Source organism: Rhinopithecus roxellana, chromosome 16 (assembly GCF_007565055.1).
Source record: "Rhinopithecus roxellana isolate Shanxi Qingling chromosome 16, ASM756505v1, whole genome shotgun sequence".
Classification (NCBI taxonomy): domain Eukaryota; kingdom Metazoa; phylum Chordata; class Mammalia; order Primates; family Cercopithecidae; genus Rhinopithecus; species Rhinopithecus roxellana.
The window spans coordinates 95,400,453-95,418,366 of NC_044564.1; the positions used below are offsets into that span (position 1 = coordinate 95,400,453).

The window sequence follows — 17,914 nt, forward strand, 5'->3', positions numbered from 1 at the left end:
TTTAGCATGATGAGCCAGATAGGGCCAAGCAGGGCTGGCATGGCTGGGTTGGGACCTGGAAACATACCTTGGAAAGCTAGATTTTAAATATGTTGCTTTATCGGTTGGAATCCTGTGGGTCAGGTGGCAAATGACAGGGCTAGCTTAGCCTGGAGTCAGCCAGTGTGGAATGTGGGGGAAAGGGGCAGAACGTGAAGTCTGACACACTGGCCTTGGGAAGCCCCTGGAGGTGTCAGAGCCTCACTCTTTGCTGCAATTAGCTGTGTGAGGGTCAGAGGTGCAGAGCCAGTGCCCTTTGTGCCCTTCCCAGGTTTGTGGGCTCACTGTGGTGTGGTGGTTGAGCAGGTACTTGAGAGCCACCGGTGGCTTTGGTGCATGGTCACTAGCAGCAGCAGGAACTCGACAGCCACACTCCTGGTTTTCTTTGACATGATTTCTCTGAGTTTCTGCCCGTGCCAGTGGCGTGGAACCCTGTGGCTTACTGACAGCCACTTTCCTGCTGTCTTGCTGCTGCTGAACACTCCTGGCTAGCTCCTGCTAGTTACAGTCTGAGAAGCAGCTGCTCTGGTGCCCCACGCAGACTTCTAGACCTCAGGCTTTGGGAGGAATGAGCAGCTGACATCCCTAGGCCCATAGCCCCATATGCTCCTGCTGATGTAGTGGAGGCGCTCAGTGGCTGTGCTGGTGGCTGGATCAACTCTGCTGAGGATTGGGATGGGGTGGGGTGCCTTAGCATGATGCATCTTCCCAGACTCTGCCAGGAGGCAAGGGCAACCCATTTGACATGGGAGGAAGCTAAGGTGCAGGAGAGGCCCATCCGAGGTGCACAGTCCTTTGGCCCAGTGCTGCTTCCTTTCACATCTTCACCTCTTGTGTCTCTCTGAGCTCAGGCTGCTAAGAAGGAGGGAGCCTCTGTCCCAAGTGGTGGCTGAAATTGAAGAAATAGCTGAGCTGGAGTGACCACTGGGGCTGGAGTCTAGGGTGCCAGCATTTGTTCATAGGTTTGTCTATCTCTTCTTAAATGGGGGTCTTTCAGATTCCTGTTTAAAACTGCCTGTACTCTGGAGCTTGCTCTCGAAGTGAGGGGGTAGAGCAGGTGAGGTGGTCTGGGGTCAGTTGGCAGAGAGGCTTTTTGAGAGCTCAGCTGTGGGGAGAGTCAGGAAGGATCTGCTGGGCAGAATGAAAGACAGATCTTGGAAATGTCCTGGGCCCGGGAAGAAGCCAGGAGCATCCAGAGAAGTGCTGGCAGGAAGGGCGTGCGGGAAGGGGCAGAATGCCCCTGGAAGGCAGTCTCAGCCCAGCCTGGATGGCCATGGGGGCAGCCAGGGCTGATTACTGGGGCTGTATATGGAGAGCTCGCTGCAGGTCAGGTGAGCCCTACAGCCAAAGGTGGTGGTGTCCCTGTGTTCCAGATGAGAAAACGGAGGCACACAGGTTAATTAATTTGACCGAAGTCACAGAGTCTTGTGTGTGTGTTTTTAAGGAACCATGCCTACTTACCACCTTCAGCCAGCATAATGCCAGGAGCTGGGGCTCTGCGGACAAATGGCTGGTCCTTGGTTGAGGCAGGAAACCTGGCCCTCAAGGATGAGGGATGGAGGCCATCCCTAGATCACCCCAACATGAATGACCCACATGGTCCCAGGAAGTAACGTGGCATGGTGCCCAGGTCTTGGGTGGAGGAAATGAGATGGAAGAAGATGCTGCCTCTGCCCCCGCATTCTGTAGGGGCCCAGCATGAGCTAAGGAGGACTTCCTGGATGTGGAGAGCTGGGAGGAATTAGATAAGCCAGAGGGGAAGCACCTCCTGGAGAATGGAAATCCTCACTTTTCAGCTCATTTATTCTTTTGTTTCATGATCATTTTCCACTTGGGTCTTGCATCCCCAGGGTCCTGAGTGGCTGTTGGAAGTATTTATGGTCCCAGGTGGGGTGCAGGCACCAGTTAGAAACCAGTCCTACTCAGGCTGTGATGCATGGGTGTGTTCACATGTGAGGAGGAGCCAGACACAGACTGAGCTCAAGGAGAGGGAACGCCAGGGTCAGGGCCTTGAAACATTCTCAGGAGTCATCCTCAGTGGAGAGACTGGGGGAGGGCAGCGGGCTAGCACTTTTGTGGTGGGCTCTAGAGCTTGGGAGCTTCAGGATTGCTGCAGTTGTGCCTGGGGTTGGAGCCCCAGGTGCTGTGCAGGGGAGTTGGGCTCTTTCCTGATGCTGGGGGTAGGGGGGACCATCACCCTCCCTAAACTTTCTGAGCGGCCAGGCCAAGCCTGGTAGTTTTTCCTACAGGCCAAGGAGGGCTGGAGGGTTGTCCCTGCTCAGAAGCAAGAGGGGCAGGGGCAGCTAGCCCGCAGCTCACTTTCAATTTGCCCACCACTCACCCTCGTCAATGAGTGTTCCTTGGATGCTCTTCTTTTAAAATTCAGGGCACTTCGCTGTTCTACTGAGGTTTATGAATGTTTAAAAACTGCTTTGCAGTCCCCAAAGTAATTTGACAAGTCTGACAGCTATTGATTAAAACCCGAAATTATTCAGGCTGCAGGATGACTTGGGGGATTAGATAGAAAGTTTTTTGTTTCTTCTCTCTCTGTACCGCCCCGCCGCCCCGCCAAAAAATAAAAAAAGAAATAAGACGTGGAAAGGTAAATGTGTTCCTGAATGTTTTTTAGGACTGCACAGTTTATACGGGGAGAGAATGCTGAAGGCTGCCTCTCGTTCTGGAGCCAGTACCAGCGCCCTCTGGAATCCCTGGTCTCCTGAACTTTGGCCCAAGTCACCCCAGGCAGCAGTGAGATGTTACTATTACGTTACTACAGGTGATGGTGGCAGTGTTGGTAGCAGTTGTGATACTTTATGGTCCCTTATGTTCTAGGGAGTTGACATAGGGTTTTTGTGGCTTTCTCTGAAGTAGGTCAGCATGTGAGGAAATGGCACCTAGAAAGGGGAGGAAACTCGTTTAGGGTCTGTGATAGACCTTAGATACAGCTGGGATAGAGACCAAAGACTCCTGCAGGGAGAGGAACAGGCGCTTGCTGGGGTGCTGGGCTGATTGGAGGCCTGGCCTCCAGGCCTGACCCACTGTGCGGTCGGTGCCAGGAGTGTCCCGCACTCCTGACCAGGCCGTTAGAACCCCAGCTGTCACTTCTGGACCATGTGACCTAGCCAAGCCACTCCCTCTCTCCAAGTCTCAGTTTCCTCTTTAGAGAACGTCCTAAAGCTTCCAGTGAACCTTTTGGATTAACTGTCTGTGTACAGGAAAAGTTGCCCCATGAGCCAGGGCTCGTGGGACCTGAGCTTGAATACCTGTTCTCCCCTTCTTCTGGGTCAGTGCTGCCTTTTGTGCAGAGTTGTTGGGAGAAGGCCATGAGATGATGTGTGTACTTTGGTAAGAATACCTGCAGCTGGCACATAGTAGGTGCTTAGTAAGTGGCTGTTAGGTCCAGGCTGCCACAGTGTCATTCATTCAGTCAGCCTGTATTGGGCACCACAGGACACCAGGCCTCACAGCAAGCAATGAGCTGCCCCGTCCTCCTGTTTCGGTTGCCGAGTGTGGACCCTCCTCTGCCAGCTCAGCCCTGTGATGTGGGAGGAAGCACTGGCTCCCAGGGGTGAGGGCAGAAGGCCAGGTGCCTCCCTGTCTCCCAGCCCAGGTCTCTCTGTGTGTATGGGGGCGTCACAGCTAGGTCTTGGTGACTGCTAGGACTTGCCCCTTACCTTGGCCTGAGGGAACCCTGGGCTGAGAGGGACCACGCCTCTGGTCCCTGTCATCCCTGGAAGACTTCCCAGGCAGGGCAGCCAACCTCTCTGCCTTTTTAGGACAGGCTGTGTCTCCCCAGGGGCCTGGGAGCCACCAGGCGGCTACATTCCTCTCCTCTCCCCTGGGATCCTAGCTGGGTCAGGAGTGAGCACTGGCCTTCTGAGCAGCTGGTTCCCAGACCAGCGGGGCAAAGCTGGGCTTGGGGAGAGAGCTCTGCTGGACATGCCAGGCAGGGTGCTGCCCTGTTTATGTCCTGCCGCTTGATTCCCAGCAGGTCAGTGCATTCATTCTGACCATGTCCAGACTCTCTCTCCATCTAGCGTGGGCAGAAGATTTCTAGCACAGCCCCTGGACCTGCCTGGCTACGACAGGCAGAAGTATAATTGGCATGTTCTGACCTGATCAGGCCTAGAGAGTCTGTTGAAGTCCTGACTGCAGAACCATCAGGTCCTGCCAGCCTTCAGTTGGGCACCAACTCTGGAGACAAACCTTGTCTGGGATTTCTCTTCCTTCCAGACCTGGTTGGGGTAGTGGACAGTGGCTTGGGACCACACAGGCTGGTGGGCTGGAGACTGGGCCTGGGCATGGCTGTGCTTGGGAGTCACAGGCAGAGGGGCCAAAAGGGCCCCCTCATGGGGGTCTACTGCCCACCGCTAGGCACACTTTCTTCTCCTTTCATTTCGCCTCAGGAAAGTAAGGGCTTTTAAAGAAATTTGAGGCATCCCAGAGCATTTGGGCAGATATGATTGATCCCCATTTTGCAGATGGGGAAAACTGAGGCATGGAGAATGTAAAGAATTTGAGTCGTCAGGGGATGGGAACAGGAAACAGCCTGGGAAGTCCATATCTTGTCACTCCAAATTGTCAAAAGTATGACCTATCCAGAAGTGTCAGCCTTGATAGCAGCATGTGCGTTGTTCACCAGTGTTGTTCATGGCTGTGTCTCCAGCTCCTGACATTGTGGCTGGCAATGAGGTGGACGAATGGAACAGACCAAGGAGGCATGAACAGTTACGGGCAATGGATGGGAGTCACTGACACCCCTGCCCTTCTGAGCCTCTCACCTGCATGGTCTCGTTTGATCCTTAGAGCAACCTGTGAGGAAGGCGTGTCATTATTCTCACTATGGATGGGGAAACTGAGTCCTAGAGAGTCAAATGACTTAAAGTGTCCAAGGTTGTATGTTTCATGAGGAATAGAGACTAGGTTTGCTCTACAGCCAGGCACCCTTGACACTAGGCCCTCTGTCCCCCTGCCTGCTTGCAGCTACAGGTGCATTTTTGTAGCATTCACTTGTGTACGTGTGTGTGTGTGTGTGTGTGTGTGTGTGTGTGTGTGTGTGTGTGTGTGTTTAATCCCATGGCCCACTTCACTGCCTGGCTGTGTGTACTGCCTAGCCCATTACCCTGGCAGCCCTAACCATGCAACATGTCTTAAAGGGGCCTCCCAGCTCCTGCTTGCACACTTTCAGAGACAGGGATCCCACTCTCTCTAAAACCAGACGAGCCTGGCCCATTCAAGGACAGTTGTGACTGAGCTGGAAGTGGCCTCTCCTGGTCCCAGTCTTGCCCTTTGGGGCCACACAGGGCAGTTCCCTCTGAGCTTTTGAGATTTGGAGGGTGATCCTGAGCCCCTTACTTTTCCGGCCAAACAATCCCACTCTCAATTCCCCCCACCCAATAGCTGGGAACACCCTTGCTGTGCCAAGTAGGGATTTGTAATTACTGTTAAGTTTTGGTTTGGGGTCCTTTTCCTCCTTGGAATGAGTTTGCTGAGCTTCTGTGTCACCGACCTTTTAAGAGAAAAAAGGATCAGAGTTGAAAAACAGCTTGTGGGTTGGCTGGAAGGCTATCAGATAAGCCTAGGCCCCAGGAGCCAAGACAGTGTCCCTGTTGTTCTGCCGCCAGCCCTCACAATGAACTGCTGTTGGGCCCTGGCGCTGTCTCCCACTGCAGCTCCCCGTGCCTTGTGCCCACGTTTCCTGGGCCCTGGGCAGGGGCTGCCCCATCCCTGTATCCCCCTGTATCCTTCCCTCCCGACCTGGAGTGAGTGGGTCACAGCTAGTGGGTTAGCTGCTGTGGACCTTTCCCCACTCCCGGCTGCTGTGGACCTGTCCCCCTGCCTGGCTGCTGTGGACCTGTCCCCCTGCCCGGCTGCTGTGGGCCTTTCCCCCCTGCCCGGCTGCTGTGGACCTTCCCCGCTGCCCAGCTGCTGTGGGCCACCCCTGGACGATGGAAAGGCCGAACCAAGGCTGGTGCAGTTGGTCTTGGACTCCGCTGAACTGGGTTCGCTTTTGACTCAGCCACTTGCTATGCATGTGATCTTGGGCAGGTCGCCTCAACTTTCTAGGTGCACCTTTTTAGTCCTGACAGGATTGTCAACGAGAATTAAGTGGGACAGGTGGGAGATTGTGGCCCTGAGCGGGCTTAGGTAGCATAGTATGAGCTGTCTGTCTGGAGAGACCAGAGACCGCTTTGTGGTGGTGACATTGGGCTGTCCCTTGAAAACTGAGGAAGGACTTTGTTTGGCAAAGAAGTGGAGGGAGAGGCAGAATGGATAGGCTCAGGAGACTGCTTGGACATGGATGCCTGGAGGGTAAGGGTATGCAGCTTTGTCAGGAAGTAGCTGGCGGGGAGAGTCCAGGTCACTTGGCCAGGGTGTAGTGCAAGGGGCCTTTCAGGAGGGCTGGGACACCAGCTTGAGGCATCTGGGACTTGATTATCTTACAGGCCATGAGGCGAGAGAGGAGGGACAGGCGTGAGGCCCTGCCAGGTGGAGTGGCTTGTCCAGTGGTGGGTGCTGCTGTGGTCTAGACAGGAGAAAGCCAGTGGAACTCCCATTCCCCTCTGCCCTCCCATGCCCTGGCCAAGCTCCTCTGTAGCAGTGGAGTCCAGGGCAGGTCACCCTAGCCGTGGCCTTGGCTGTCCCGTGTGTGACCTGGGTGTCATGGTGCCACCTCCTTCCTGGGAGCAGTAAGGATTCCACGCCATGGAGGACAGGTAAAGGGCTTCTGGTCCCTGGAGCACTGTCATGGGGCTAGTGATCTGCCATGTTTAGAAGGGTCTCAGGGCTGGAGCTGTAGGGGGCAGGGTGTAGCCACAGAGGGTAGGATGAGCCTCCTAACCTTGAGAGAGATAGGGGAAGCGGCCCATAATTGGACAGAGCGAGGGCAGGGGCATTTCCTGGAGACTCTGGAATGAACATTGGAATGCTGCTCTTGGGACTTGGCCTTGAACAGGCAGCTTCCCTGACAACCCACCCTCAGGCCTTCTTTGTCCCTCCTCCAAGGGAACAACCACGTCACCAGGGTTTGCAGGCTGAGGGAGGACTGTCCTTTTCCCCCTGACCTCCCGTTCCCTCTGAGCTTAGCTGACCTTGGCTGCTGGTGTATTGGGGTATTGGTCCAGGAACTCTAAGGCTCTGGACCTTGGAGCCAGCCAGACCCAACCCTACCCACCAGGAACCCCCTGCCTGACAAGGAGACAGTTCTGTGACAGACTTTCCCAGCACAGCCTGGATATGGCTGTCTGCCCAGGGAGTCCAGGAAGGCTTCAGGGAAGAAGGGGCACTGAAGCTAGGTGTTGAAGGTTGGATAGAAAAGGGGAAGGACAGCATATGCCTGGGGCCCTGCCTGAAACTCCCACTTCCTGGGATGGAGGGTCCCAGCAGGCAGGCCGTTGCGAGAGTGGGCCTGGTCAGGTGGGGCAGGCAGGTGGATGCCAGCCAGTGGCTCGGAGTGCCAAGTTCTGGGGCTGGCATTGAATCCCGTGTGGTCTCAAGAGGGGATCCCTTCACCCCCACAACTCAAAGGACTGGGAAATACCTCCCCCTGAAGGCGCTGTCTTCACAGCACTTTCAGTGTGTGCTGGCTGCCAGTGTTTTCTGGGTGAAGCAAGCCTCCTTCCTTCTTTTTCAGATGAGGAAATGGACCCAAAAGGTTTGGGTGTGGCAGCAACACTAGAACAAAGATGGGATGCTGGGCACATCTCTTGCCCTCTGTGGTAGGCCTCAGTTTCTCCCCTGTAAAGCGGGGTGAGGTCAACATCTGCCTCTTGGGCTCGTGGAGATTCTGTGAGGTGACTTGTGCGGTGGTTCATGTGACGCATGGCCCAGAGTAAGCCTGGCCTGGGGATGCCAGCTCTGCGCTGGTGAGAGGCAGGCAGTGTGCAGCCCACGCCCTGGTTTGAGACCTGCTTCTGTATGTAGTAGACATGCAACATTCTGGCAGGGTTGTTGTAAGAAGTAGCTCAGACCTGGGCCATGGAAGTGGTTTGCAGGGGTAGAATCCCCATGTGAAGGCCTTTTGCCCTCCTTGGTGCCACCTCACCTAGGGGACCAAAGCTCTAGCCTCCAGAGACCACAGGAGGTCAGAGGGGAAAGACATCATGAGACTGAGCTGGGCACAGGGTCGGGAGGATGCTGTGGGCCATGCAATTGGGCCACCTTCTCTTCCACCCCCAGCCTTGGGCAGCAGAGAGGGACTGGACCCAGGGCTGGGGGACGGCAGAAGCCCTGAATACAGGGGCATCAGCCCCCAGATACCACACCACATAGGGTAGCTGTGGGCATGACTCCTGGACTGACCTGGTTCCCATCCCAGCAGGGGGCCTTGCGTGGCTCAAGTAACTGCTCCTCTCTGACCCTGTCATACCTTTCTGTAAAATGGGTAGATGAATACTCCTGGCAGAGCTGTGTGCAGTTGAAATACGAAAAAAGGGATGTGCAGGTGACCAACAGGGCGCTCACCCTGTGCTGACTAGAGGTGGGTACCTACAAGCATCCCTTCCTGGGAGTAGAATGGGAGCAAGGTAGAGACCAGTGCCTGCTCACCTCCTTTCACCTGAGTATCCCAGGTAGGGAGGCTGTGCCTACCCCTGCCCCCTTGGAGCCTGGGCAGTCTTTACGACCCATCTTCTGCCTGTCTCTGATGCGCTGCTTCACTAGCCTGGCAGGGCAGAGGCTGGAGGTGAAAAAGGAAGTGGCCCAACAGTGCCAGCATGGGATGAAGCCAGGGGAGGGGAAAAGCCTGCCTTGGGTGGCTGATGGGGCTGTGAAGTGGCCAGGCACTGCTGCAGACATAGGACAAGGCTGGCTTCCCAGAGAGGCGGTTCTTGGGCCTTGAATTGGTCCTGCTGGGTTCAGGAAGTGACCAAATGGCCATTTTTCCTTCCTGAGCCCCCTCATCTTATCATCTACCACCATGGGCACACCCTGGCAGGGTCACAGCAGACCAGCTCCCTCTGGGCCCAGATGAGGGAGGGACCGAGGATACTGTGTGTCAGGGCCTGTAGACTCCAGGCTGGTCAGGAAGGAAATGCATAGGAACGTGAGTGAGAGAGGTACGGGTCCACTGGCCCTGCCTCTACCACCGGCTTGCTGTACTATCCAGGAAGGAGTAGCCTGGGAGACTTTGTGGGAACCACTTGGGCCTCCCTGGGCCTGCCCTGCCCCTATTCCTCTTCCCCCCAGAGAGCTTGGGCTGCAGGGATGGATGCAGCCTCTGCTCTACATCCCACCTCGTGGAGAAGCCCCCAGGGAAGTGGGGAGGGTCAGGGCTGCCCAGGTAGGCTGGGCCAGTCCAGGGTGTCTTAAGGGCCTTGAGCTTCCCCCCAGCCCCCTCTTCTGCCAGGATCCTTTCCAGGTCAGCCAGAGCATGCTTGTGGGACAGGATGGTGGGGAAGGAAGAGGAGGGCTCTGCAACCACAGACTCCAGGATCTGGCTGTTTTGGGGTCTGGCCTGGGCCTGCTGGGCTCCTGGGGTTGCAGGACCAGGGTCTCCTTGGATTTCTCTGGGCAGCTCCAGCCTGCTGAAGCATGCGTTGCCTTTCCTCTTCACAGCCAGCTCATCCATGCGCCCCAGGCAGGAGGCGGCTTCAGCTCACCAGCTCCCCGCTCTGTACTTCCTGGGCCCCTACCGCACCCTCCCTAGCTCCCAGCATCATTACCTGGCAGAGATTTTCCAAGCTGGGCCAGAAAGCAGCCCAATCCCAAACTGTGGGCTGGGTTTTGGGTTCCAGACGTCAGGCCTGTGGGGCTATGGGTCCCAGCCGTTCCCAGCCAGGGTGACTTCCCTACTGTCAGGCAGAGCATCTCTTCCACTGAGGTATGAAGCCCCATGTGGGAGGGAGGCCTGGAGTCCGCCCTCGGAGGTGGGTGGCTCAGGTGGAATCTCAGCCCAGGGAGGGCAGGCCCACCCACAGCATTGGTCATTGCCATGATGGGGAGGAGGCCAGGCTGCTCGAGCAAGGCCTTGAGGGATTATCAGGAGAAGAGGCCTGTTCCAACACAGTGGTGTGGCGGTGTGGTGTGGCGGGTAGGCCACAGTGCCCCTTTGTGAACTGGGCCTCGCAGGGATAGCGCCCCAGAGGAGTAGAGGCACATGCTGGGCTTGCCCACGTGCTCAGGCCACAACAGGAAGCCCCAGGTGGGAGTCGTCGTAGGAGTTGGGGAGGGTTCCCCCTGTCTTGAACTTGTCTCACAGTTTTCCTCTGGCTCTGCCCATTCCCTCTGCTTTCAGAGGCCAGCTTCATGCTGGGCGTGGAGAGTCAAAGGGAGCCAGTTGACTGGGGCTCATGGGCTGGCCTCTGTGGGGTATCTAAGGATTGGGATTCCCTCAACTCTGACTCCTTATGGCATCTAGCATGGGACTCCATGTTAGGGAGGGCTCTTATGCTCAGAGGGCCGTTGCCATGGAGATGTGGAGCTTGGGGTGGGAGGGTGGCCACTGTCAGCCTGAGTCCCTCTGAGCAGGGCTCTTCCTGCTCACCTCTGGGTTCTTAAGTGCCCACGGAGTAGGCCTCAGCCCACTGACCCAGGGCAGTTACAGAAATGAGTATACAGGGTATGCACCCTACAGGGAAGTGTCTGATGGCTCTGCCACGCTGCGAGCCCCTCAAGGTCAGCGGCCAAGTCTCAGCATGTCCCAAGGTAGGGGTCTTGGTTTGGCGAGGCAGGGAGAGAATGATGGACTGAGCACTTGGACCATTGGAGCCAGGAGCCAAAGGGCATAGGGCGTTGGGGGTAGGAGGTCCGTGTGGGCTAAGCCTGGAGTAGGTTTTTCACCAACCCCAGGGTTTGAGCCCTGGACACAAGCAGGGCTCAGCTTCTGCACCCGAGGTGGTCTTAGCAGACCCAGCCTATCCTCCCGCTTCTCTACCCCACCATGGGGGCTGGGGGCTGTAGGAGGACACTGCTCTGTGCTGCTGACTTTGGAGAGATTTTACCTAGCCCTGGAGCAGGTATCGTCTGTGGTGCTTTCCATGTGATGCACTGTGGAAACAGGCTCAGAGGGGAACGATTTCCCCAGGGCCACACAGCAGGGGAGCAGTGGGCCCAGGTCTGGTCTGCATTTGGGTGCCACGTGGCATCAGCCCTGTGCTCTTTGTGCCTGTGTCGGAGCTACTGACCTGGGCCCTGAGTATGTGGACCCCGATGGAGTGTGTGTCTCGGGTACTATGCAGAGACTGCTGCATCCCTTCTGCTTCAAGACTCGCCTCGCCTCGCTGTCCTCATCTGTAATATGGGAGCAGCAGGGTCCCTGTGGCTCTCGCTTGTGTGGGGCTGGTGGTGTGGGACAGTGTATGAGGAAGAGCTGTTGGCAGTGGTATACTGGATAAATGTTGGGACAGAGTGACTGCTCAGTCTTGGACAGGGACCAGTGCAAAAGAGGGGAGATGGGAAAGGGCCCAGAACCGCAAACAGCTGCCTGGATCAGGTGGGCTTTCCTTGGGTCTCTGAGACTGCGCAGGAGCCAAGCTGGCCCTTACCCCGCAGGCTCACTTGCTAATATTAACCCTGGAGTGACCCCCTGATCTCACCTTCTAGCTCTCTGAGAGGCTGAGCCCCCAGCCAGACTCCTGCAGTGGGGAGGAGGTTCCCACCGGTCTCTGTGACAGCCCTGCCCCCAAATATGTCTTCAGACAGAAAGGAGAGAGAGTGGAGAGGAGTGGCTGCCTGCTGGAAGGGACAGGGCCGGGGCAGATGGGCGGGACGTGGCAACCAGCTTGACCTGGGCTGTGGGGGCCCAGCCTGACACACCTACTGCCACCCCAGGTCCCATCTGATGCCAAGGCTGAAGGAGTCTCGCTCCCACGAGTCCCTGCTCAGCCCCAGCAGTGCAGTGGAGGCGCTGGACCTCAGCATGGAGGAAGAGGTGGTCATCAAACCCGTGCACAGCAGCATCCTTGGCCAGGACTACTGCTTCGAGGTGGGTCCCATCGCAGGGCTTGGGTTGGACACCCCATCCTCTCCTGGCCTGTCTGGTCTCCTCCACATCCTCCTGGAGTCCAGTCTGCTGTGGCCTCAGCAGGGGCCAGGGTCTTGGGGACAGTGGCTCGTATTTACCGATAGCTTTCAGCTCCTAAGACACCAGGTGGAGCTGGGGCAGGGGCTGTCCTTCCTACTCTCTGGGCCCTCTGGAAATGGGCCAGCACCTGTTCTCCATGATAGCATGAAGCTGCTGGGGCCCCCAGTGGGTGACAGGGAGTAGGGGAAAAGCCTGAATTTCTTAAGCACCAGAGCCCATGTCTTAGAGCCTGCTCACATCCCAAATGCAGTGTGGATAGCAGAGTCTCCTCTTGTCCGGGCCTGTTTCCTGCTTGTGAACAATGAGAGCCCAAATCTTTCCTGCCCTGGCATTCTGTGACCTGAGGTTTGAATGCAGAGAGCCAGTGACCCACCTGGGGATGACCTGTCTAGTCCCTCATAGGAAATGGGGGATCTGAGGCCCAGAGGAGGCACGAAGACATCAGAGGTCACACAGCAAGACTGAGACCAAGCCGGGAGCAGGGTTACTATTGTTGCAGGTGTTCCTGGGAGTTCCTAATTGCTTCTCCAGTTATTAATATTGCTTCCTACCAGTTTCTGGGAAGATTCCTACCCCCAATAATCATGCATAGCTAGGAGAGCTCTCTGTTAGAGGAATGAGCCTGGTAATGAAAAGCAGCCACTTGGGGACTAGTGTGACAATCTCCTGGCACCCCCAGCCCGGGGGAAAAACAAAGTGGTGCCTGGCACCTGCCCCATACCCTGTGCCCACTAGGGACCGTTTCTGGTTCAGGACTCCTGACCAAGCCGGGCTTGATCTGGGCTCTGACATCCTTGCCATGGATAGGGTGAAGATGGCCCTGTGTGCTGGTTCACAGCAGGGGGTGCTGTGGAAGGTGCAGGCCCTCAAATGCCGAGTGAAGAGCGTGCTTCCCCTGTGGAGCCCTGGGTCTGCTGCTGGGGGCAGTGGGAACACATAGCAGGAATTGCCCTTACTGGCTCCCTTACCTGGAGTAGATGTCTAAGCTGGACCAGAGGAGGAGTGAGAGTCAGACAGGGAGGGGAGGAGAAGGGTCAGGGACCGGGGACCCTAGGGCCTGGCACATCTCTAGTCCGGCATAAAAAATACCAGACTTGTATTACCATTGTTGTCACTGTTGCTTGATGGAAGAGAACCCTCAGAGTTGTCAGCTGAGGACTGAGGGGATTCTGGTACCTACCTTTGGTTGTCTCCTTGGTTCTTGTGGTTCCACCTTTAGGGAAAGTACGCTCAGGTTAAGCATTGCCCTCTGACCTGGGCGAGGTCTTCGTTCCTTCCCTCTTTCCATCTCAGGGAGAAGGAGGTTAGACTTAGGAAGATGTTTTCCTATTGGACAGAGGGCACTGAGAGACGAGTGAGGAGCCCACTGGTGCAGGACAGGGCCACTCTATGGCTGCTGACTTGCCCTGGGACAGTGGGTCTCAGTGTACCACCTCCAAAACATGAAGTAGAAGGGTCATGTGAGCCTTGTCCTGGCTGCTTCCTGTAGCTGTGATGCAGACCTGATGGCCAGAGTGCCCTGAGCCTCCAAGGTCGTCTTCCATCACTGCTTGCCCTTGCTGTGGTCCCTTCCCTGGTAACACTGTCTTGCCTGCTCCCCACAGGTGACGACGTCATCAGGAAGCAAGTGCTTTTCCTGCCGTTCTGCAGCTGAGCGGGATAAGTGGATGGAGAACCTGCGGCGAGCAGTGCACCCCAACAAGGTAAGCCTGCACCCCTCTCACCAAAGCATGGGGGACTGAAGGTAGGCTCAGATATGAGGAAGCAAGAGAGACGATCTCTGTGATGTGGGCTGGTATTGGGGGCGGTCAGCCTGCATGGAGGCAGGACCCAAGTGGACAATATTGGTGGACTCTGAAAGAGATGTTTGAGTTTGCCAGGTTGAGACAGGTGCTGTGTGCCTCTGTTTTCTAAACTACACATTGAGTCTGGGCTGGGGAAATGAGTGCTGGACCCTGGGTCCTTCTGCTGGGATCCCTTATCCCTACTTCCCAGCCCCTGGCCGACTTCTGCTCATCTTCCCATTCCAGCTTAGGTGTCTGCCCCTCCTCCAGGTGAGGACCCCTCTCCCAGGCTGGTGTCCTCTGTGTTCCCATTGCCCCTGGGCTCCCCTGTGAGGTCCTGGGAGCCCCCACTGTAATCCCTGCTTCTGTATCTGTCTCCCTAGCTGACTTGAGGGCCTGACCAAGTCCTAGTCACCATAGCCATCTCTTAAGTTACAGTACAGACCAGCAAATTAAGGAAGAGTTAATAATGGCATAGCCTGTGATGTGCCAGGTGTTGTGCTGGCCTCTCTCAGTCTCGCTCTCTATGAGATGGGGGTTTACCTTAGTCCTGTTTTATACACAAGCAACCCAAGGCTCCAGTTAAGTCACTTGCCCAAGGTGAGTGAGCTTATGTGAGGTCGACCAGAGATCCAGCCCTTGTCCATCAGCCCCACCTCATCCTGACTCAGGGTCTAGGCGCCCACTGCCGCCTCCACCTTCAGAGCTCCTCCTGGGTCTGAGGCTCTCTCAGGCTCTGGGCTAGTTGGGGGTTACATGTGGCACCCCCAGCTGACCACCCCGGACTCCCATGCACATACAGGACAACAGCCGGCGTGTGGAACACATCCTGAAGCTGTGGGTGATTGAGGCCAAGGACCTGCCAGCCAAGAAGAAGTACCTGTGTGAGCTGTGCCTGGATGATGTGCTCTACGCCCGCACCACGGGCAAGCTCAAGACGGACAATGTGTTCTGGGGCGAGCACTTCGAGTTCCACAACCTGCCGCCCCTGCGCACAGTCACTGTCCACCTGTACCGGGAGACCGACAAGAAGAAGAAGAAGGAGCGCAACAGTTACCTGGGCCTGGTGAGCCTGCCCGCTGCCTCGGTGGCCGGGCGGCAGTTCGTGGAGAAGTGGTACCCGGTGGTGACGCCCAACCCCAAGGGTGGCAAGGGTCCTGGGCCCATGATCCGCATCAAGGCACGCTACCAAACCATCACCATCCTGCCCATGGAGATGTACAAAGAGTTCGCTGAGCACATCACCAACCACTACCTGGGGCTGTGTGCAGCCCTCGAGCCCATCCTCAGTGCCAAGACCAAGGAGGAGATGGCATCTGCCCTGGTGCACATCCTGCAGAGCACGGGCAAGGTGAAGGTGCGTGCAGGCCCCTCAGCTCCTGACACAGGCTGGGCGACAGTGCTGGGTTACCTGCCCTTCCCCACATCCATACATTTCAGGCCTAACGAAGGCCTTGGAGGCACCAGTCACTACCAGATAGGTTCCCTAAACCCAGGAGTTCTGTTGTGGGCTGGGCGTTTTGTACTCCCGCCCTGTGGCTGGAGCTGATCACTGAGGCTTGTGTGGAACCAGCGGATGGGATTGCAGCTGGTAGTGAGGGAGTGGGCTTGGGTTGAGGTGCCTTCTACCGCTACTGCAGAGGACTGACCCCCTGAGGCTCCAGGGGAACAGGCCGGGTGGCTGGCTGTCCCAGCATACGGGTCCCACAACGCCACCAGCCCCAGTGAGCCAAACACACATCCCCTGTGGGGTATGGAGTTCGGCAGACCTCCCCAGCGGGAGGCACAGATGAGTCTCCATCACAACTCCACCTCATCCCACACTCTCATCCAGACACACAGATTCTCACACAGGTAGACGCAGTCAAAATTGTACCATTTGAGGGTTAGCTGGCCCCACCCCAGAGCCTCACAGAAGCGGGAATCTGAGACCCACCCAGGCAAGCCGTAGTTCAGGGCCAGAGGTGCCCAGTGTCCATCCCCATAACCCCTTTCACCTTCCGCTCCCGAAGATGGGCCCAGCAGCCCACCATGCAAGCCATGCCTCAGCCCCGCCTACCTGGTTTGGGGACAAATGGGCTCCTGGACCAGGATGCCCCTAGGAAGGCAGTAGAGCATAGTCTGTGGGCCTCGAAGGCAACCGTCTTTCTTTACATTTGCCACCTGCCATTCAGGAAGCTGCCCAGAGAGGGTGGGAAATGGGCTAGACTTGAGGCCTCTGCAGCGTGGATGGACCCTGGTGCTGGGCTAAGGACTAGGGCCTCTGCCCTCTGGACAGTGGCGTGTTGTGAACCAAGTGACAGGTGGCCGAGGGGCGCCCTGTGTCAAGGTCCTAGGCTCTTAGCGCCCTAGGTCAGGGAGGCACAGTTGGGAGCCATGCCCCAGGTACCCCAGGGCAGAGTCCAGGGCACAAGACTCGTGGAGGTCCCTCACCCTCTCACCTGTTCCTAGAGGCTCTGGAAGGGGAGGCCATGGCTGGAAGCCTCAGCAGCCTCTGCAGTGGGAACCCTCTGCAGCACCCCTCCCTCTTGGACTTGCTGTGTGCTGCAAGTGCAGGGCTGGGGCGGGGACCTCCTCCCCATGGACCTGCGATGGGGAGCAGTTTTCCTCTATAGTGCTCGACTACCTCCTCCCTCACCTTCTCCTCCAGTCTTCAGACTTGACTGGCTAGGCTGCACGTTGGGGCAGCTCTGGCTGCCCCGTCCTTAATATGCTGGTCAACACAGGAGACGTATGCTGGGAAATGGAATGAATCAAGGACCCGTGGGCACCAGAGAGGGAGTGAGGAGAGCTGCAGAGGCTGGAGCCTTTTCTGCAGTTGTGTCTGATGTTTCAGTACCTGGTCCCCAGGGCTGGGCTGGGGCTGGCCTGTTCTGGGAAATGGATTCCTCCCTGAAGCAGCCTGAAATGATAGGTGCGTCCAGGTGCTCACTGTGGAGGGAGATGAAGCCAGGGCCGCAGCCAACCCCAGAGGCCCTCAGTGGGGTTGCGGAGGAGTAGATAGAAAGATGGAAAGTAACTTGTGCTACTGGGGTGACAGGCATCTGAGCCCCCAGCTCTGGAATACTTGGGAACTAGCCCCTCTTCCCTCTCCACGACTAGAGGAGTAATGGGGTCTGGAAAGCAAAGGACTTGGACCAAATCTGGCCCCAGGTGGCTGTGTGGCTATGGACAAGTCATTTTCCTGCTGTGTGTGCATTGGTTTCCCCCTTACTGGGTCCTGGCTCTCAGGAGGTTCTCATCCCAGCACTGGGGCCCGACTCTTATTGCAGGAGTTCAGGAAGGCTGTGGTCCTGAGCGGGAGCCCCAGGGGAGATGCAGCTCTGACCCCTGCTTCAGTGTATTCAGAGAATGCAACCCTGGAGGTCGCCTGTTGGTCAGGAAGGGGTCCTCAGGCCACATGATCCCCAGGAAGCCACCGACAGCTTCCCCTTGGCACCTGCTGTCTCTCTGTGCCTCTGCTGTGCAGCCTGAGTTCCTGTGTCTAGATCTCAGTTCTGTTTTAAAGGTCTCCACTCGTGCACGTCGGAGTGAGGAATTTCTTAAGCACAGATGCCTGGATCTACCCCTCCTGGGTGCCTTGCAGGCTCTGTGCTAGGTGGCCCCCTGCCCTGTCACCCTCCCTTGAAACTCTGACAGTTTTTCCTATCTTCTTCCCCTCCCCCAAGCCACAGGTTGGTTGTAAGTACAAGGAGGTGGGGGACTCCTGAGGGAGAGAGTTAGTATCCGCATGGTTGCTAGAATGGGGGGAAGGTGTGGGTTCGGGCTTCTGTGCTGGGGTTTTCCCACAACACTTTGTGTGGGACCTGATGGGCCAGGGGCTGCTACCCCAGATTGCCAGGTGGGCAGTGGCGCCTCCACCTTCCCTCTCCAGCCAGTTGCACATCAGTTCCTGCTCTCACCTGCCTGAGCATGGTGGCTCATGACCTCCCCGGGCAGTGGGACTGCACAGAAGGCATCTGTGTCCAGTGTGGGAGCTCCCACCCGAGTCACAGGTGGATACTGGTGACCATTTTTACCATGAGACAGGGCAGCCTCACTTGTCCTCTTTGGCACTGATGCTGCGGGG

At 56.9% G+C, this 17,914-nt stretch overlaps 1 protein-coding gene across 13 annotated transcripts in view; it reads left to right on the plus strand.

Moving 5' to 3' along the window:
* DAB2IP (DAB2 interacting protein) overlaps positions 1–17,914 on the plus strand; it is a 186,799-nt gene that overhangs the window by 146,500 nt on the left and 22,385 nt on the right. For all 13 annotated transcript variants that reach the window (XM_030919959.1, XM_030919963.1, XM_030919965.1 and 10 more), the window contains 3 exons: positions 11,809–11,962; positions 13,666–13,764; positions 14,648–15,202. In XM_030919959.1, coding sequence (XP_030775819.1) covers positions 11,809–11,962; positions 13,666–13,764; positions 14,648–15,202 — 808 coding nt within the window. The remainder of the gene's footprint in view (positions 1–11,808; positions 11,963–13,665; positions 13,765–14,647; positions 15,203–17,914) is intronic.